Source organism: Mustela erminea, chromosome 19 (genome assembly GCF_009829155.1).
Source record: "Mustela erminea isolate mMusErm1 chromosome 19, mMusErm1.Pri, whole genome shotgun sequence".
NCBI lineage: Eukaryota > Metazoa > Chordata > Mammalia > Carnivora > Mustelidae > Mustela > Mustela erminea.
In genome coordinates, this window is record NC_045632.1 from 28,727,158 (window position 1) to 28,749,358 (window position 22,201).

The 22,201-nt window shown below is 35.1% G+C and overlaps 1 protein-coding gene across 9 annotated transcripts in view; it reads left to right on the forward strand.

Annotated features, from left to right (window-relative positions):
* Positions 1-22,201, forward strand: part of CYLD (CYLD lysine 63 deubiquitinase) — a 68,681-nt gene that overhangs the window by 6,395 nt on the left and 40,085 nt on the right. For 6 of the 9 annotated variants that reach the window (XM_032323512.1, XM_032323513.1, XM_032323510.1 and 3 more), the window contains 3 exons: positions 75-726; positions 1,945-2,247; positions 4,490-4,595. In XM_032323512.1, the coding sequence (XP_032179403.1) occupies positions 223-726; positions 1,945-2,247; positions 4,490-4,595 (913 nt within the window). In that variant the 5' untranslated portion in view covers positions 75-222. The remainder of the gene's footprint in view (positions 1-74; positions 727-1,944; positions 2,248-4,489; positions 4,596-22,201) is intronic. The other 3 variants (XM_032323517.1, XM_032323516.1, XM_032323511.1) reach the window with 2 other exon arrangements.

The following is a 22,201-nucleotide window of genomic DNA, read 5'->3' on the forward strand; positions in this document are numbered from 1 at the left end:
TCTTAAGAAGTCTTTAATCTTAATTTTAGCTCATGTAGAATAAAGTGTAAAGTTTCTCTTTGCTTGTCCTCCAGGCATTTTGCTTTGCTGTCTTTTTACAGCATGGACACCAAATTGCTAAAAACGTGCTTTGGGACTGCCAGTGAATTTATCTTTTGCGTTTTTACTACAAACTTAGTAGTTCCATTTTTTTTGAGTTAATATTTTGGAGTTAATGTCACAATGAGTTCAGGCTTATGGAGCCAAGAAAAAGTAACTTCACCCTACTGGGAAGAGCGGATTTTTTATTTGCTTCTTCAAGAATGCAGTGTCACAGACAAACAAACACAAAAGCTCCTTAAGGTACCAAAGGGGAGTATAGGACAGTATATCCAGGATCGTTCTGTGGGGCACTCGAGGATTCCTTCGGCAAAAGGCAAGAAAAATCAGATTGGATTAAAAATTTTAGAGCAACCACATGCAGTTCTCTTTGTTGATGAAAAGGATGTCGTAGAAATAAATGAAAAGTTCACAGAGTTGCTTTTGGCAATTACCAATTGTGAAGAGAGGTTCAGCCTGTTTAAGAACAGAAACAGACTAAGTAAAGGCCTCCAGATAGATGTGGGCTGCCCTGTGAAAGTACAGCTGAGATCTGGGGAAGAAAAATTTCCTGGAGTTGTGCGCTTCAGAGGACCCTTATTAGCAGAGAGGACAGTGTCGGGAATATTCTTTGGAGTAGAATTACTGGTAAGTTCGATAAACTGTTTTAGTGGGCTGTGTGTGTGTTTGTTTCTGTGTATATTTGTATGCCCACATGTATTGTTTTTTCCCCTTTAAATACAACAAAAATGTTTTCCAGAAATCTTCTGTAATTTTTAATATTCATAATTCTTAGGATTTACTTCCTAATGATAAATTGAGATGATGCAAAGATGATACATTGAGAACTTTTTATAAAATGACCTACTATAGTAGGAAATACACCGGTCATGTAACTATTCAAGGCTTTCACATATTAGAAATTTTAACATTGTCTGTGTTTAAAATGAACTCTACCAGTTATAATTGAATTACTCACCTCACAAATTGTTAATTATCTTGTGACATTAGCATCTGTAGGTTTCTCAGTTTTTCTTAGTGTGTGTGTTATTAAGTAATGAAAAGTAGCTATAAGATTTTAGAAAAGTAGGGTGCAGCTACTTAAATGTGGTTTGGTCGTCCCTCATAATTATGTGAAAATCATCTTGGAATTTATTTCTACTAAAGAGAGAACTAAGGACTCTGTGATACATTTCCATAATTAATATTAATTCTCAAGAACTTAAATGTTAGTTACATTTTTACATTCTTGCATATAGAATCTCACATCTTATTTAGTGATTAAATTTTTAAAACAGTGATTGTAAAACAATCAGAGGTTTGAATCCCAGTTATGCTATTTAATAGCTGGGCTGCCAGGTTACTTATCCAACCTACTTCTCTAAATATGCTTCCTCATCTGTAAAATAGCGAAACCAGTATGTACCTGGTTTTTGGACAGCGGAGGTGCTTTTGTGATATGCTGATTCAAGAGTCAGCCTGGTGTCAGGCATATATAGTAAGTACTCAGTAAATGGAGCTAATATTATTGTTCTTTTAAAGTAAAATTTTCTTTTTATGACAAAATTATTGTTCTAATCACAGTGTAGAATCTAGCCAGGCTCTCTCACAGTGGAATTATGATTTTAAATTTAATTAATTAGTTAATTAATTATATTTCAGCTTCAGATACAGCTTCCTCTTTATTCTTTTTTAGACACTCAGTTCAACAGCAGCTGCTAATAATTATATTTCTTGTATGTGTCATTTAGAATTTTCCCAGTGATTTCCCTGAAATCCCCAGAGTGGATCTTTTTTCTTATGGGTCATCTTCCTCCATCTCTTTATCTATCAATCATTTTTTTTTCCCTCTCATTTGAAAACTAGGAAGAAGGTCGTGGCCAAGGTTTCACTGATGGGATATATCAAGGGAAACAGCTTTTTCAGTGTGATGAAGACTGTGGCGTATTTGTTGCGTTGGACAAGCTAGAAATCCTAGAAGATGATGACAATGGATTGGAAAGTGATTTTGCAGGTCCAGGGGACACAATGCAGATGGAACTTCCCCCTCTGGAAATAAACTCCAGAGTTTCTTTGAAGCTTGGAGAAACTATAGAGTCTGGCACAGTTATATTCTGTGATGTCTTGCCAGGAAAAGAAAGCTTAGGATATTTTGTTGGTGTGGACATGGTAAGAAACTTTTGGAGTGTATTCTCTTTGTGGGTCTGTCAGTTTTATGACCAATTTTAGGTACAAATTAAGCACTCTGAATATTTAAAATGGACTAATTTGGAGTAACTTAAAAAACATCTTCTAATTTATCTTCGGTAAAGGAACATTGGGATGGGACAGGAGTCTAGATATAGAGTTACACTTACTCTTTTTTCCAACTTGAATAAACTGGAATCATGTTTTAATCCTTAAATTTGTTCTATGATAGCTGACCAGTAAACAGAAAAAAAACAAACCAACCCACGCAAATGTGTTATCCGATGCCTTTTATTTTTGCAAAGGTTGTTTTCTCTCCCTGCTAATCTGTGGTTCTCTTTTTATAGTATTTTTGCAAAATCTTATTGGCTGATCTGATTTTAATGAGTAGTGTAAACATCAGTTATGGAAAATAACCTGCGTAGAGGAAGAGCACGTTGCTTTAGAGGAAAAGATGATTAGAGTATTTCGTTATCTCTTTTCATGGTGGTAAAATATATGTAACATACAATTTACCATTTTCATTTTCACCATTTCTAAGTTCATAGTTGCATGGCATTTAATTACATTCACAGTGCTGTGCAGCCATCACCCCCATCTTCAGAGCTTTTCATCATCCCACACTGGAACTCTGTCCACATTAAATGCTACCTCCCATTACCCATCTCAGCTAGTAATCTGCTGGTAGCCAGGATTCCACTTTATGTCTCTGTGAATTTGCCTTTTCTAGGTACCTCATATAAGTGGAATCCTACAGTGTTTGTCCTTTTGTTCATTGTTTTGTGTCATTTTTAATGTTACCTTACAGTCCTATTTGTTCATAATGGAAACATTCCAATAGGACAAGTTGAATGTTACCTGTGGGCATGAAGAGAAGGAGAGGAAAGAATCTGAGAACATTTTTATCATAGATTGGAACTATGGACAAGAGTTTGTTAGGTAGAAAGAACGAACTCAAACAGAATTTTTAAACACTAGAATGAGTTAGGAGAGATCGTGACTAATAGACTCTTGTACTCACGATGTTTTTGTGATTATTTTTATCTACTCAGGCATATTGTTTGGTAAGGTATGAATATTTAGCATCAGTTTATCTGGTGCTTGGAAATTCTAGGAAATGCCATTTGATATCCATTAGACAAACATTACTATGTTGTTTAGACAAACATTTACTGAACGTTTGCCATGTGAAAAGTTAGAGACAGAGGAAAATGTGTGGGTCCCTCAGGATAGCTAATGATAAAGCACACCTTTCATATTTACTTGGAGAAGAGATTGTGAGCTGGGTGGGGGGAGGGTTAGAGAAAGAAACCACTGGTCATTGGGGTTAGTTTCCCTTGCTTCAGGTCGTTTGGACCTCATACTTGGCGAAAACTCTTCCTTAGCTGGCAGTCCTGAGGATCACCTTATTTCCTTGGGGCAGGCTGCCTAGAGTTTTGCCCCACCAGCTTCTCCACTGCCTTTGTCTGCCTTTCATTTGGTCTGTGCAATTGTACATTCCCCCTCTCTAGTATGATCCTTGAAAGGAAAGTTCTGGCAAACGCAGTATTCTTCATCTATTTCTGGTGACAGCATGTTGTTATACATACATTGGTGCTCAGGGCACTTGTCTGACTGGCCCATCTCTTAGTCTAGCTCTGTGAACAGCACTGTACTACTTCATGCTAATTGGAATATAAAAGAATTAAATGTAAAAATCTGTTTCGGAGGGAACTCTTACGTATCCCTACAATGTCAAAAGAACATTAAAAAATAGATTTTCTGTGTACAGAAGGGCATACAGGGGTTCAAATGGAATATTTAAGTGCTCAGGGAGTGTAAGAGTGATTAGAACAAGCTAGGGTTAATTGGAGGCAGATTTCTGAGTGAAACAATGTATTATTAATCAGTCTTCCCGTGCAGATGGGTGTTATGTAGTCTAGCATGTGTTGTAAAGTATGATGAATACTTTCCATTTCTTGCTCATCCATGAGCTTACTATAACTTGATTATTCTTGGATCTCATTTTTACTAAAACCAAAACAAAAACGAAATAAACAAAAACAAACCAAAACTTTATTACTGTGGCAATTCTTTCTGATATATTCTTTTTTCTTTTAGGAAAGATAGTTAAAATTGGCCAGGGTAAAATCTTTTGGGAGATCCTTTTCTGGAGAATGTAGATGTTCATACTCACATTTTATTGAGAAGAGTTTAAAACTTTATTCTATTGCTTGATTTCTAGGATAATCCTATTGGCAATTGGGATGGCAGATTTGATGGAGTGCAGCTTTGTAGTTTCGCAAGTGTTGAAAGTACAATTCTCTTGCACATCAATGATATTATCCCAGGTATGTTTTCTTTGTGTTTTATATATTATATATATATTAATACAAGGCAAGGTTTCTAAGCTGTTTATTGTTATGAGAATGTAAATACAAGCTTCAAGATGCATTTTTGAAACTGGACTTTTTATATATGGAATTGTTATTAAAGAGAATATCCTTTCTTACCCCCAAGTGAAAACGGCACTTACAGATTTTTATTTCCAAAAGTAGGTGGGTGTGGGTTGGCATTTATACATTATCATTAACTTTTCATCACCTGGTTATTCTAAGTGGGAGAAAAAGGCCCTTGCTGATCATTAGAAGGGTCAGATAATATAGCGAGTGAGAAGCTGGTTTAAACTAGAAGAGCTTTAGGCAGAAGTTAGTCATGTAATGTGATCTGATCTACTGGGGAGAGGATTCTTGCTGGAGGTCCTATGAGATTTCTTCAGTTTTGAGATGGTGTAATTGATCAGGCTTCACGGCTGTATAGTCAGAAATAGATCACTCATCTTTACACCTTAAAAAAAAAAAAAAGTTAAGGAGCGCCTAGGTGGTGCAGTCAATTGTGTCTGACTCTTGGTTTTGGTTCAGGCCATGATCTCAGGGTGGTGAGATGCAGCCCTGCCTTGGGCTCTGTTCTTGGCATGAGTCTGCTTGAGATTTTCTCTCTCTCTCCCTCTGCCCCTCCTGCTCATACTCTCTTTTTCACTCTCAGATAAATAAGTAAATCTTTAAAAAAAAAAAAAATACCCAAACCATCAAGCAACCTTTTATTTTACCTCAAACATAGGGCACCTAATAGCTGCTGTCAACCAGTTAATAAATTCCTGTTAATGGTGAAATCAACAGCATCTTCCCTCTGCTCTTGGTAGGATCCCATTTACAGCCTAGTCAGCTACTAGTAAGTTACTCCTGAAACTGACAGGCTTTCAGAGGTGGTGCCTTTTATTGGGCATTATGCAACTATGAGTAAATGTTAGAAAGCCTACGTTCAGTAGACACCAATAAATGAATCCATGAATTAGATGACTTGTACTTCTTTACATTCCTGACAAATTTATAGGGTCTTAATCATTCCCATTTTGCTGATCAAGAACTAGGGCTTAGCTAGGGCTAAGACTGGCTAGGATCCAGTAAATGGTAGAGTCAGAATTCAAATCCAGGCCTGATTGTAAAGCTCTGCTTTTTAGTACCCCCTCACCCCACATCCTGTGTGTACACTTCGGATGTGAAGTCTTGCATAGAAAAGCATACTTCTCAGCCTCACATGGATACTTGGGAATATTGTTTCCATGGGAATATATTTTGTCTCTAATTCTATAAAAGCTGAATTTTACTATAGCAGGGATTATAGCTGAAAAAAATGATTTTTCTGCTGCCATTGTTTTTCCCTTCCTAAATTTGACACAGAACACTTTTGAGTTCCCCACAGGTCATTTCAGGTCCTCAGTATCTTTTTTGTAAAAACGAAGGGGCTAATGCTAGATGATCCTTAGGATTCCTTCAAGTCTGTCCTGTTTGCCCTTCCTGTTCCCCATTGGCTTGGCAAATAATAAATGCTTGCTTTTGTTGAGTTGGGAAATGCTTTCTACTACAGCTTTTAGTTTTACAGCCAGAGTACATTAATATATTTGGATGTATAGGATCCAAATAATAGCTTTATTTTGATTTTGGTTTGTAAAAGTCTGCCATACTTGGCTTTTCTTGAATTTTAGACAGAACATTCCTATACCTGCCACCAAGATTCTACAGTGAACGTTTTATTGTACTTGCTTTCTCATGTATCCATCCCTCTATCCATGCACTGATCTGTCTTATTTTTGTAAGCATTTCAGAGTAAGTTACAGACATCAGTATACTTCCTCTTTAAAAACTTCACACTTATAATTAACGAGAAAAGTTTAGGGTTTTTTTCCTTTGAGATAAAAGACATAAATGTAATGAAATGCATGTTGTGTTATTTGCGTTGACTAATGTATATATCTTTGACTTAGAAACCCTTATGAAGTCATTAAAATAACTTCTAATAAGAAAAACATTTCTATATCTCAAAGCAGAATAATAAAAAGTACAGTAAAATATCTCATTTCCATTCTGTCCCTCCACTTCTGTTGCCTCCTTACTCCATCCCCTGCCTCCCACTGCTATTTGTATGATTTTCTTGTGTATCTTTCCAGAATTTATTTATACAACATACATAGTTCCCCTCCATTTTTATATAAAAAATACTATTTACACTATTCTGTACCTTGTTTTATTCTCTTAAATTTATGTCTTGGAGCTCTTTGTTTATCTGAGTAGAGAAGTGCTTTTTCTGTTGTTTTGTTTTTTTTTATAGTGCATAATTTTCCATTATATTTATTTAACCAGATTCCTACTGATATATGTTTGGATTGTGTCTAACTTTTTACTATTACAGATAATGCTGTGATAACCTTGTCCCTGTATGTTTCCCACATGTGCTAGCAAATCGATAGGACAGAGTCCCAGAAGTGGGGTTGCTTGATGAAAAGGTCCATGCATTTGTATTTTTCTAAATATTATTAAATTGTCTTAAGTAGTGTATATAATAATAATTTATATTCTTTTTTTTAAGATTTTAATTATTTATTTGACAGAGATCACAAGTAGGCAAAGAGGCAGGCAGAGAGAGAGGAGGGGGAAGCAGGTTCCCCGCTGAGCAGAGAGCCTGATGTGGTATTGATCCCAGGACTCTGGGATCATGACTTGAGCCGAAGGCAGAGGCTTTAACCCATTGAGCCACCCAGGCACCCCAACTATTTATATTCTTATCAGGTAGAGTAGGAGAGTGACTTTTTTAATATACTTGACATGAGACTAGTTGTTAAAAATTTAACATGTTGTTAAATTTTTCTTCTAGTCTGAGAGGTGAAAAGTATGTTTCAGTATGGTTTAAATTTCCATTTCTCTTATGAATGAGGTGAAGCATCTTTCATATGATTAAGGGCGATTTGTAATTTTCTCTGAACTGTATATTAATACCTTTGTCTTGTTAAAAATTGGATTATTGTTTTTTTTCCAGTTTCTTTTTTATGTGTTAAGGAAGTAAACACTTTTGTGATATGAGATGCAAATGTTCTCTTCTTGGAACTCTCATTTGTCCTTAGTCCTTTTTGCCTGGTTGCCCTCATTTTTAAAAATTGTGGTAAGATTAATGTAACAGTATTTACCATTTTAAGCATTTATAGGTGTACAGTTCAGTGACATTAAATACATTTACTGTGATGTGAAACTATCACCACTATCTGTTTCAAGACCTTTTTCATCATCTCAACCAGAAACTCTATACCCATTAAGAAATCACTCCGCATTCCTCCCTTCTCTCAGCCTCTGGTAACTTCTATTCTCCAGTTTCTGCCTTTATGAATTTGTTTATTTGGATACTTCATATAAGTGGAATCATAGTATTTGCCCTTTGTAAACATCTCATTTTACTTAGTGTAATGTATTTTGACTTGGCTTTAGGTGTTTTTACCATGCAGAATTTTAAAATTTTTACATAGTTGTATTATCAGATTTAATGGCCTGTATATTTTGAGTTACCCCAAGGTTATAAAGTAATTTCCCCATGTTTCTTCCAGTACTCTTGTGGTTTTATTCTCTCTCTCTCTCTCTGATCCATTTTTATTTCATGTGCTATGTAGTGTGATTTATGGGCCAATTTAGTCCCTTCTCCCCCAGATAGTTACCCAGTTGTCCCAACATTTTTGATTAAAAAGTTTATTTCTGGGTCTCCTGGATATCTTAGTTGGGTAAGTGTCTGTCTTCAGGTCAGGTCATGATCCCAGAGTCCTGGGTTCAAGCCTCGCATTGGGCTCCCTGCTTGGTGGGGAGTCTGCTTCTCCCTCTCCCTGCTCATGCTTTCTCTCTCCTTCTCTCTCTCAAATAAGTAAATAAAATTAAAAGAAATTTCATCGTTTCCTACTCCTTTGAGATGCCACTTTTACCATACTCAATTCCTACATATACCGTAATGTATTTCTGGACTTTCTATTCTGTCTGCTTGTGTGTCATTCAGTACCACATTGTTTTTAATGATTCTTTATAACATGTTCTTGTGTGAGCACTAGTCTTGCCTCATTGCTCTTCTGAATATTCCTGCTATTCCACATTGTCTTCCAAAAGGTTAATAGACACATTTAAGTCTACGAGTCCACCTAGATTTGATTTTGTGTAGGATGTGAGGTACACATACCCAGTTCGATCTAGCACGCTTGCTGCGTATAGACCCAGTTTTAACGTACTACACATGGATCTCTTTTGGGGCTCTCCTCTTTCCCTACATTAAGACCTCTAGGCCTTCATTATCCTAGCTTGACAAGAAGCCATTTAGCTATAAAAGTACATTTCTACTCTTGTTCTTTTTCATAGTGTTTTGGTCTCTTCATTGTCAGTTTAACAATCGGCTTCTCAAATATTATAGTAGAGTTCCATTGGGATGTTGTTTGAAACTGGAGTTAGCCTGTAGAGTTGTTTGAGGAGAACTGATATCTTTATCATATTGAAGTTTCTAATACATGAACATTGCATTACCTTTTATTTACTTAATCTCTTTTTAGTAAAATTGTATATGTTTCTCCATTTCCTGCATTCTGATATGTTATAAAGTAAAACATTTTTTAAAATTAATATACAATGTATTATTTGTTTCAGGGGTACAGGTCTGGGATCCATCAGTCTTACACAATTCACAGCCCTCACCATAGCACATACCCTCCCCAGTGTCCATCACCCAGCCAGCCATATTTTCTAATAAATAATTTTTTGTGTATATAGAAATACAGTCAACTTTTTAAAAAAGTCATTCACATACCATATAATTCCTTCATTGAAGGTGTGCCATTCAGTTTATTTTAGTGTATTTACAGATCTATCAGTATAGTCAGTTCTAGAATATTCTCATCACCTCACAAAGAAACCTTGTACCTTTTAGCTCTCCCTCCACTATCTCTTCCTCCTCTTTAGTCCTAACCAACCACTAAGCCACTTTCTGCTCTGTATGTTTAATCTGTTGTGGACATTTCAGAGAAATAGAATCATATAACATGTGTTTTTTTGTGACTGACCTCCTGCACTTGGCCTAATGTTCTCAAGCTTCATCTATGTTGTAACATATATTCGTACTTCATTCCTTTCTATGCTCCCATTATATGGATGTAACACATTTTGTGTATCCATTTGTTGCTGGACACTTGAATTCCTTCCATCTTTTGCTATATACGGTGCTGCTACCATATTCATGTACAAGTTTTTGTATGGATATATGCTTTTGTTTTTCTGGTCATATATCTGGGAGTGGAATTGCTGAATCGTTTGATAACTCATGTTTACTCATTTGCGGAACTGTCAGACTGTTTTTCCGCAGGGGCTGCACCACTTTCCATTCTTACCAGCCCTGTAGAAGGGTTCTGACTTCTTCACATCCTTGCCAACATTTATCATTATCTGAGTTTTTGGTTGTACCCATCCTAGTGAATGTGTTATCTCTATTAACTTTTGTCTGCTGAGTTTTGTTGCAGACAATCTTATTAAAATCTTACTAAATACTCAATTTATCCTCATTACTTTTTTAGTAACCAGTCATTATCATCTGCAAATACCAATAGTTTAACTCCTCCTCCTAATCCTTGTATCTTTTGTTTTTAAAATAAGGTTTCTTATCTTACTGTCGTAGCTCTAAGAACCTTCTAATACATGCTGGTAGAAGCGATCATATCAGCCATCTTGGTCTTGCTCCTGCACTCAAAGGGAGTGCTTTCAGCATTTCACTTTTAAGTGTGATCTTTGCCCTAGGATTTTATTGTCGTAGCCATAATTTATCAGGTTTGAGAGGTTACCTACTGTTCCCTGTTTTCTAAGAATTTTATCATGAATGGATGTTGAAGTTTATCAGACTTCATCTGTCGACATAATCTTGTATTTCTTTTCTTTTTAATCTTATTTCCCAATATTAAATCAACCTTACATTTCTGATATCAGTCCAACTTCGTTGTATTCATACAGTGCTTGGTCCAGCTTGCTAATCTGCACCTTTTAAAAATTTTCAAAAAACAAATTGTAAAAATAGCCTGTATTTAATTAAAATTTTTTTCCTCGTGATAAAATGCACATAGCATTTTTTCTTTAATGCACATAACATTTACCATTTTAACCATTTTCAAAAATGGTTCAGTGACATTAAGCACATTCATCTTGTCTTGCAGCCCTTGCTACCTACCATTCATCTCTGCAACAGTTTTCATCTTGTAAGACTGAAACTCTACAGCCATTCCACAGTAACTTCCCCGTCCCCACCCTCAGTGTCTGGCAGCTACTTAATCTACTTTCTGTCTCTATGATTTCGACTATTCTGAGGACCTCATATAAGTGGAATCATGCAGTATTTGCCTTTTTATGATTGGCTTTTTTCACTTAGTGGATGTCCTCAAGGTTCATCCCTGTTGTTACAGGGGTCAGAATTTCCTTCTTTTTCATGCCACATAGTAGTCCATTATATATGTATATATGTAAATGTATATATGTATATATGTAAATGCCACATTGATTAATCTGTTTACCTTTTGATGGATACTTGAGTTTCTCCCATGTTTTAGCTATTGATGGTAGTGCTGCTCTGAACATGGGTATAAAGATATCTCTTTGAGATCCTGTCTTCAATTCTTCTGGGGATATACCCAGAAGTGGAATTGCTAGATTATATGGTAAATAGATCTTTGGTTTTTCAAGGAAGTACCACAAGGTTTTCCATAGTGCCTGAACCATTTTGCATTCCCACCAAAAATGCACAAGTTCTTGAGTTTCTCCCCATCTTTGCCAACATTTATTTTGTTTTCCTGATAGTGGCCATTTTAATTGGTATGCAGGTGGTATCTCATTGTAATTTTGATCTGCATTTTAATTAATTAATTAATTAATTAATTAATTTTCAGCATAACAGTATTCATTATTCTTGCACCACACCCAGTGCTTCATGCAATCCGTGCCCTCTATAATACCCACCACCTGGTACCCCGACCTCCCACCCCCCCGCCCCTTCGAAACCCTTAGATTGTTTTTCAGAGTTCATAGTCTCTCATGGTTCGCCTCCCCTTTCAATTTCCCTCAACTCCCTTCTCCTCTCTAACTCCCCATGTCCTCCATGCTATTTGTTATGCTCCACAAATAAGTGAAACCATATGATAATTGACTCTCTCTGCTTGACTTATTTCACTCAGCATCATCTCTTCCAGTCCCGTCCATGTTGCTACAAAAGTTGGGTATTGGTCCTTTCTGATGGAGGCATAATACTCCATAGTGTCTATGGACCACATCTTCCTTATCCATTCATCCTGATTTGCATTTTCTTAATGATTAGCTATATTGAGCATCTTTTCATGTATTTATTGGCCATTTGTATATCTTCTTTGCAGATAATGTGTGTTCAAATCCTTTGCCCATTTTTTACTTTTATTTTTGATGTCGTTTTAACCATTTTTTAAAAATTAGGCATTCTTATATATTCTGTATATTAATCCATTACCAGATATGTAATTTTCAAGTATTTTCTCCCATTTTTGGGTTTACTCTTTGTTCATAGTACTCTCTTTATAATCCTTTTTATTTTGGTAGAATCAGTACTAATAAAAAAAAGAATCAGTACTAATATTCCTACTTTTATTTCTCATTTTAGTAACTCGAGTCTTCTCTCTTTTTCTTAGTCCATCTAGCTAAAGTTATCTCAATTTTGTTGATGATTTAAAAAATCCAACTTTTGACTTCATTGATTTCTCTTTTATTTTATATTTTGTTAATCTCTGATCTAATCTTTATTTCCTTCCTTCTGCTAGCTTTGTAGAGATCTTGTAAACTAGCTTGACAAAGCCAGTTGTAGAGTTGAGATCTCTCTTGTTTTTCAATGTAAGCATTTATAGCTATGAATTTCCCTCTTAATACTGCTTTCACTGCATCCCCTAAGTTCTAGTGTGGTTTTTTTTTAAATTTCTACGAATTTTCTAGTTTCCCTGTGATTTCTTTGATTCATTGGTCGTTTAAAAGTGTGTTGTTTAATTCCCATAAATTATGGGTTTTCTAATTTTACTTCTGTTGATGATTTCATCCTCTTGAAAAGATACTTCATAGGGTATCTTTCTTTTTAAGTCTGTTGAGAATTTGTGGCCTAACATATGGTATATCCTGAAAAATGTTCCAGGTAAACTTGAGAAGAATGTTTATATTGATGTTGGGTAGAATGTTTATTGTATGTCTATTCTATCTAGTGGGTTTGTTGTGTTGTTTGCTTACTTCTGTCTGGTTCTATCCATTATTGAGAGTGGGGGATTGAAGTTTCCAACTATTATTGTAGAACTGTTTTTTCCTTCAGTTCACTCAGCTTTTACTTCATAGATTTTGCTCATTTGATATTAGGTATGTAAATGTTTATAATTGGGTCTTCTTGCTGCATTGAACCTTTCATTAACATGTAGGTGTTCTTCTTTGTGTCTTGTAAATCTTTTTTTAAAAAAATATGTTATTTATTTATTTGACAGAGAGAGAGAGAGATCACAAGTAGACAGAGAGGCAGGCAGAGAGAGAGGGGGGAAGCAGGCTCCCTGCTGAGCAGAGAGCCCCATGTGGGGCTCGATCTCAGGACCCTGAGATCATGACCTGAGCTGAAGGCAGAGTGTTAACCCACTGAGCCACCCAGGTGCCCCTTGTAAATCTTTTTTCACCTAAAGTATGTTTTGTCTGATATCAGTAGAGCTATCACTGCTCTCTTTTGCTTACTATTTGCTTTGGATATTTGTATCTGTCCTTTCACTTTTAATCTCACTGTGTCTTTGGATCTAAAGTGAGTCTGTTACAGATAACATATGGTTGGATCATGTGTTTTTATCCATTAAAATTTCTGTCTTTTGATTGGAGAGTTTAACCAATTTATAATTAAAGTAATAACTGATAAAGAGGAACATACTTCCATCATTTTGCTATTTGTTTTCTATAGGCCTTCCTGTTTTTTTCACCCTTATTTCCTGTATTACTGTTGTCTTTTGTGTTTAGTTGATTTTTGTAGTGAAATGTTCCTTTTTCATTTCTTTTTGTATGTATTAAAGTGATTTTCTTTGTGTTCACCACAAGATTATATTTGACATCATAAATTTTTAATGCTCTAATTTAAATTTGTACTAGTTTAATTTCAACAATATAAAAAACCCTCTTCTTCTTTACAGCTCTACCCCACTGCTTTCAGTTATTGATGTTATGAAATTATATCTTTATACATTGTACACTGTAGAGCATAAACTGGTTAAGTTTTATAAATGCATTGGTTTCTTAAATTATGTAGAAAACAAATGTAGAGTTACCAGCCAAAGTTACAATAATACTAGCTTTTAGGCTAATTGTTTTTTAAAAAACGATGACTCTCTTGAAACATGTAAAAAACAAAAAGTAGTGTTACAAACTCTTGTTACAGAAATACTGGCTTTTATAATTGCCAGTGTATTTACCTTTATTGAGATCTTTATTTCTTCATATGTCTTAAGATTACTGTCTAATGTCCTTTGATTTCACCCTGCATGACTCCCTTGAGTATTTCTTGTAGGACAGGTCTAGTGGAAACAAGGTTCCACTCTGTTTTTGTATATCTGGGAATATCTTAATTTCTCCCTCACTTCTGAACGACTGTTTTGCCAGATACAGGATTCTCGGTTCACAGTATTTTTCTTTTAGCCCTTTGAATACATTGGCCCACTGTCTACTGGCCTCCAAAGTTGTTGTTGTTGTTGTTGTTTTTTAAAAAGATTTTATTTATTTGGCAGAGAGAGAGATCACAATCAGGCAGAGAGGCAGGCAGAGAGAGGGTGGGGAAGCAGACTCCTCACTGAGCAGAGAGCCCGATGCGGGGCTTGACCCCAGGACCCTGAGATCATGACCCGAGCTGAAGGCAGAGACTTAACCCACTGAGTCACCCAGGTGCCCCATGGCCTCCAAAGTTTTTGATGAGAGATTTGTATATGTCTTTATTGAGGATCCCTTGTATATGCCAAGTCAATTCTCTCCTACTGCTTTTAAGATTCTGTTTTTTGAAAGTTTGATTCTAATTTGTTGGTGTGGGACTCTCTTTAAGTGATCTTACTTGGTGTTTGTGGAGCATCTTGGATGTTTGTATTTATTCCTCTCTTCAAATTTGGGGTTTTCGCTCAATATTTCTTCAGATACTCTCTGTTTCTGTCTTTCTCTTTTTTGGGATTCCTACAATGTGCATATTGCTATGCTTGATGGTGTTCCACAGGTTCCTTAGGTTCTTAATTTGCATTTCCCTGATAATTTTTTATGTTGAACACCGTTTCATATCACCTCTTGGCCATCTGTATATATTCTTTTGAAAACTGTTCAATTCCTCTACCCACTTTAAAATCATGAGTTTTTTTGCTGTTGAGTTGTACAAAATCTTACATATTTTGGGTATTAACCCCTTACTAATTATAGTATTTGCAAATATTTTCTCCCATTCTGTAGGTTGCCTTTTTATTTTTATCAGTTGTTTCCTTTTTTCTGTGCAGAAGCTTTATAGTTTGGTGTAGTCTCATTTATTTATTTTTGCTTTTGTAGTTTGTGTTTCCTTTGTCCTGTCCAGGAAATTACTGCCAAGATCAATGTCAAGGAGCTTTTCCCTTTGTTTTCTTCTAGGAGTTTTACAGTTTTAGGTCTTACAGTTTTAGGTCTTACACTTAAGTCTTTAATTTATTTCAAGTTCACTTTTGTAAGGGCTGTGAGATAGGGATGCACTTTCATTCTTAAGTGTGTGGTTTTCTAGTTTCCCCATTACCACTTATTGAAGAGATTACCCTTTCCCTCACTGGGTATTCTTGGCTCCTTGGCAAATATTAATTGACTGTATATACATGAATTTATTTCTGGGCTCTCATTTTTTGTTCCATTGCTCTATGTGTTGATTTTATGCCAATACCAGATTTTGCAGTATAGTTTGCAGTCAGGAAATAAAATGCTTCTGCCTTTGCTCTTCTTTCTTAGGGTTGCTTTGGCTATTCAAAGTCTTTTGTGGAAGTGTTATTTTTTAATGAATTTTTCCATTTAATCTTTGTTTTTAAAGTTTTTGGCACAACATTCTTAAAATATCTTATTTTCTGTTAAATCTCAGCAGCATCTGTGGTTGTATCCTTGTTTTCATTTGAACAGTTGTTTATGTCTCTCTCTTTTCTTCCAGGAGTTTTACTAGAGGTTTCTTGCTTTCATTTATTAAAAAACAAAACAAAACAAAACAAAACAAAACAAAATATCTTATCTTTTGGCTTTCTTAATCCTTTCTAGACATTTGTTTTCTATTTTAGTAATTTGTTTTTTTATTTTTCCTTTGGTTTTTTCATTTTTCTTTCTGACTACTTTAACAGTTTATTAATTTTTAGTTTTTCTAGTGTAAAGCATCTAAGGCTATTGATTTTAGGTATTCATCTACCTACATTCCAAAAAATTTATTATTTAGTTATCTTGTTATTAAATTTGAAGGTTTTTTTTTTTAATGTAACCCATTAGCTATTTTAAAATATGATTTTAATTTTTTAGGTGACTTTTTTTGGGAAATTATTAATTTTTAAAATTCAATTGTTCTATGGTAAAAGAATATGATACCAGTCCTTTGACATTTGTTGGGCTAACTTTATGGCCTAGTACATGATCAGTTTACAGAGATGTTCTGTGTGGACTTGAAAAGAACATGTTTGCTCCAACTGTAGCTTGCATGCATTGCATGCATATTTTATATGTCCCTTAGATCAAACTAATTTATTATGCTATTCAAATTTTATGTATCATTATTGAGTTTTAAATTGCTAGATCTATCAGTTACTGAACAAGGTGTGTCAAAACTTCCTAACACAATGATGGATTTGTTAATTTCTTCTTAATTTTATAAGTGTTTAATTTTGAAATAGTTATTTGCTGCATACAAGTTTAGAATTTTTAAGTACCTCGAGTTTGGAATTGTTTTATCTTCCAGGTAATTTGAACTATTTATTGTTAATATAGTCTGTCTCTATAGAGAGAGAATGAGAGGGAGAAGAAGAGAGAGGCAGTATCTTCATTGCTAGTAATTCTTTTTGCCTTAAATTCTATTTTGTATGGTTTGGATAGATTTTTCTTTTGGTTAGTATTTTCCAGGTACTTCTCTTTTTAATTACTTATGTTTTAGGTATGTCCCTTATAACAGCATGTAGTGGGATATCTGTTTTTCTTAATCTAGTTTGCCAATTTTTGTACTTTAACTGAAGATTTAATCTATTAATATTTATCATTACTGATAATGGGATTTATTTTTACTGCCTAATTGTTTTCTATTTGTTCTAATTTTCTGCTTTACCTCCACTGTGTTGTTAGATTGAGATGTTTTCTCTCCCTTTCCTCATTTCATTTTCACATTCATTTCCCATTTTTTTTAGACAGCATTTAGTTTAAAACATCTATTCTGATGATCTTTGTCTTCTCATTGTTGTGTAATCTATTAACACTTAGTGTAATTATTGGTATTATTGAGTTTAGAACTATTATTTGATTTTATTATTATTTTTCTTTAAAAGATTTATTTATGTATTTATTTATTTATTTACAAGTAGCAGACAGGCAGGCAGGGAGAGAGGAGGAAGCAGGCTCCCTGATGAGCAGAGAGCCTGATGCGGGGCTCAATGCCAGGACCCTGGGATTATGACCTGAGTCGAAGGCAGAGGCTTTAACCCACTGTGTCACCCAGGCGCCCCTAGAACTATAATTTTATTATCTATTTTTTATTTGTCTCTCTTTTTCTTTCCTCTTATACTTTTTTTTTGCCTTTTTTGCAGATTGTTTGAAAAATTTTAAGAATTCTTTGTTAATCTATTGGCTTTTCAACTGCATATCATTGTCCTGTTGCTTTTAGTGCATTCTCTAAGGATTACAATATATATTCTTAATATTTTAGTGTAGTTAGGGTTAATATTATACAACTTTATGTAAAATGTAGATGCCTTACTACCATGTAACTTTATCTGTTCCCCATCCTTTATGCTATTGTCATGTATGTCACATCTATATACATTAAAAACCCACAAGAAAATGTATTTTTTGCTGAAATCATATATATTTTAAAGAAATTGAAAGATCCACATTATCCACATTAACATTTTCCTTCATCCTGAAGGACTTCTTTTGTTATGTACTGAGATGCAGTTCTTCTAGAAATGAATTTCTCCTAATTTTCCTGTATCTGAAAATGTATCTATTGTGCCTTCATATTTGAAGGATATTTTGAGTGTATATAGAATTCTGGTTTAATATTTTTCTTTTTGTTCTGTTTTCCAGTAGTTTTCTAGCATTTTCTAACCTCCATAGTTTCTGGTGAACATCAGCTGTCATTTAAACTATTATCCCTCTGTATGTCATGCAGTATGTTGTTTTTATCTTAGAACTTTGATGATTTCTCCTTATATTTGGCTTACAGCAGCTTAACCAGGATGTCCATTGCATAGTTTTCTTCATATTTATCCTGTTTGGAGTTTACTAAACTTCTTGGATTTGTGAATTTATATCTTTTAACAAAGTAGGAAACATTCTGACCATCATTTTTTTCAAGTGCTTTCTTTGTCCTTTTCAGTCTTCCCTCTTTCTGTGGCTTCAGCTGGATACATCTTAGAATGTATCCAATTTTTGGTATAGAGCCTGCAGTCCTTGAAGCTCTGCTAGTTTTTTCATACTTTTATGTATATGGTCTTCACATAATTTCTACTGTTCTATCTTGAGTTTTACTGACTTCACCTTCTCTTGTCCACATTGTGTTTTTAGGGGTAAAATTCATTCATCCAATGAATTGTTTTTTCAGATATTGCCTTTTAAGTTTTTAGAAGTATTTTTAAGACATCCATCTTGTTCTTTCTCATTTGTTTCTTTAAATAGTTCTTTTCTCTGGTGAGATATTGCTGTCTTCTTCACTGTGAGCATATTTTCTTTTTCCTCATTAAACGTAGTTATAATAGTTCCTTTAAAATTCTTCTTCTCTGCCAATTCCAAAATCAAAATAGTCTATGGATTGGTATCCATTGTGGTTTTTTCTTTTGAGAATAGGTCACAATTTTCTTTTCTTTTCCTTTTTATTTTATTTTTTTTTGAAGTATACTGAGCAATTTTGGATTATATCCTTGTGTTGTGCCCTTTTTAAAAACCTTGGGTCTTCTTCATAATCTGCCCGTTGGGTTTTCTTTTCTTTTCTTTTTTCTTCTTCAATCTCCATTGTCTGCAGATAGTTGTTTTTATGTAATTTGTCAAAATTTAAATTTATTATTTCAGGGGAAGAGGTCTGGTGTAAGCTTACTCCATTATTATAGCTTTATTTTTAAATATATATTTTGGAATGTGGAGAACATGTATGCAAGAAAAATGGGGATTTCTCTGGGTATGTATAATGGATTTTATTTTGCAGTTTTCCCCCCTTATTTTCAAGTTTTTATTTAGATGCCAGGTAGTTAACATGCAGTGTACTGTTAGTTTCAGGTGTAGAATTGAGTGATTCATTGCGTCCATACAACACCCTGTGCTCATCACAAGTGCTCTCCTTCATAACACCTACCAGCCATTTAAGGTTCTGATTATTTGAAATACAGTATTGTTTCACACTATATTGAATTTTTAAAGGTTTTTTTTTTAAAATTTATTTTTTATTTTCAGCATAACAGTATTCATTATTTTTGCACCACACCCAGGGCTCCATGCAATCCGTGCCCTCTATAATACCCACCACCTGGTACCCCGACCTCCCACGCCCCCGCCCCTTCGAAACCCTTAGATTGTTTTTCAGAGTCCATAGTCTCTCATGGTTCGCCTCCCCTTTCAATTTCCCTCAACTCCCTTCTCCTCTCTAACTCCCCATGTCCTCCATGCTATTTGTTATGCTCCACAAATAAGTGAAACCATATGATAATTGACTCTCTCTGCTTGACTTATTTCACTCAGCATCATCTCTTCCAGTCCCGTCCGTGTTGCTACAAAAGTTGGGTATTCGTCCTTTCTGATAGAGGCATAATACTCCATAGTGTATATGGACCATATCTTCCTTATCTGTTCGTCCGTTGAAGGGCATCTTGGTTCTTTCCACAGTTTGTTGACCGTGGCCATTGCTGCTATAAACATTGGGGTACAGATGGCCCTTCTTTTCACTACCTCTGTATCTTTGGGGTAAATACCCAGGTTTTTTTTTTTTTTTTGTAATTGTTTTTAAGCTTTGGTACAAAATGTTTATAAGAAGGTCATTCCATTTCTAAGCCTAGCAGTTCTCAACCTTGGGTGACTTTGACCCCAGGGAATGTTTTACAATGTCTGGAGACATTTTTGACCATCACATGTGGGGTGCGAGTACTACTTAAATCTGGGGTTGGAGACAGAGATGCTGCTACAAGGCAGTAGAGCAGCCCCCACAGCAGAACATGATCTGGTCCAAAATGGCGGTATTGCTGAGGCTGAGAAATCCTGTCCTAAGTAAATTCTGTGAATTATGGTACTTCTATAATGTTGACTTGCTGGATGGCTAGGGAGAATCTCTTGTAAACTAAAGTTTCTTTCATTACTAAAGTATTCTTACAGGGGTAACCAGTTCTGTGCTAATGTTGTTTCTCCAAAATCACATGGATAAATGTAATTTAAGTTGTTTTACCAAATCAGATATGTTTGTGGGTTTCATAAAACAGACTCTTAACTGTAGAGAGCAAACTGAGAGATTACTGGAGGGGAGGTGGGCAAGGGGATGGGATAGATGGGTGGTGGGGATTAAGGAGGGCACTTGTGATGAGCACTGCTTGTTGTAAGTGGCAAATTACTAAATTCTACACCCAAAACCAATATTACACTGTATGTTAACTAACTGGAATTGAAATAAAAACTTGCAACTACACAAAAAGTTTCCAAAGGGTGCTTTTGAAAACTCAAAATCTTATTAGTGTAACCATCCTTTTTATCTACCTTCTTCGAATTTTGCATTTTATAAGTGAATATAATTCCTTACATTGAATAAATTGGGAGATTAGGGAGAACACTAGTTTAGTATAATAATTTAAGAAAGAAAAAGATACCTGAAATATGAAGTTGGCTTCTGTGTAATTGGTTATGTTTTTCTTAGTCTGCAGTAGAATAAAGATTTGAAACGCCTCCTCCCCCACCCCCCAAACTCTAGAGATGTATTACTTTCTGTATATTTTTTCCATGTCTCGGTTTGGTTTGAAATGTAAATGATCTTGGGTTCTACACTAGCACTTAACAAGAAAATGAAAGGAAGAGCTACCATTTCTATTTCTCCTGTGATGAAATTATATATGACCTGACAAAGGAATTCTTTAATACTATTGATCTTCAAAAACATTTACAATTCTGTTTTATTTAAATAGTGATGTAGGATTGAAATAATAAAAATTAGTTACATGAATCTCTTGGGAATCACCTGTCAGGCACACTTTGATCTTCTAGATCTGTGGCTCTATTGTCATTATTATTGGTTTTCAGAGCAGTGATAAGAAAGGAAAATAATGCTTTTTCTTCTCCTTTTAAAGCTTGATTTCATAAACCTTGAATAGAAGATAATTAAGAATGATACCAGCTTTTAGAATGTAATACAGAAATTATACTTTTTGCCAACAAAATAAAGCTCGCAAATAGACTTAAAAAGTAAAGTTGTCTAAATGAAAATTAGTTGCTTTGAATGGGTCTTCGTCTGTATTTCATGTCATCATTAACACCCTTTTTTGGAGAGAAAAAGAGAGTCGTAATGTCTCCTTTAGTTCCTTAGTTTCTTTTTCTTGCCCAATTACCTTCATTTGTAGGACAAAATTAATATTCCCAGCATTTAAAGCTGTTTTGAAGCAGTTCAGCAGCTGGTATAAGATTAGGAGAGAATTCATCTCCATCAGTTGCTTCTTACAGTGGGCTTCTGAGGAATACCTTTGACTCCAAGATGCAGGAATTTTCAATCTCTCTTAAAATGTTTTTCTTTCTTCATTTCTGCTTCAAATATTAAAAACTCTAACATAGTTAGTTTGACGTGTTCACATTCTTAAAGCTGTTGTGCTGGAGCAGATCATTTAGTGCTACCCCTAAATTACACATTTCTGCTTTTTCTAGTCCAGCCTGTGTCTTCTTTTTTTAGTGTTGGAGGTTGGGAATGTAATGCTAATTTGGCTTTTTACATTATGCAGTGCGTGCACATTTGCACAGAATTTTAAAAGGGGGATGTGAGATCTTTCCCTCCCAACATTGACCCCCAACTACCTACTTTCTTTCTATGTTGGTCTTCTTTCTGTGTGTGTGTGTGTGTGTGTGTGTGTGTGTGTGTAAGTTTTTATTTAAATTCCAGTTAATGTACTGTGTAGTATCTAGTTTCAGGTGTACAACTTAGTGATTCAACATTTCCATACATCAGCTGGTGCTCATCACAGGTGCAGGCCTTAATCCCCTTCACCTGTTTCACCTATCCCTCCCCGCCCCCCCCCCCCCCCCCCACTGGCTCTGTTGTGGTGACCATCAGTTTGTTCTCTGCATCTCCAGCTAAGAGTCTGTTTCCTGGTTTGCTTCTTTCTTCCTTCCTTCCTGCCTCCCTCCCT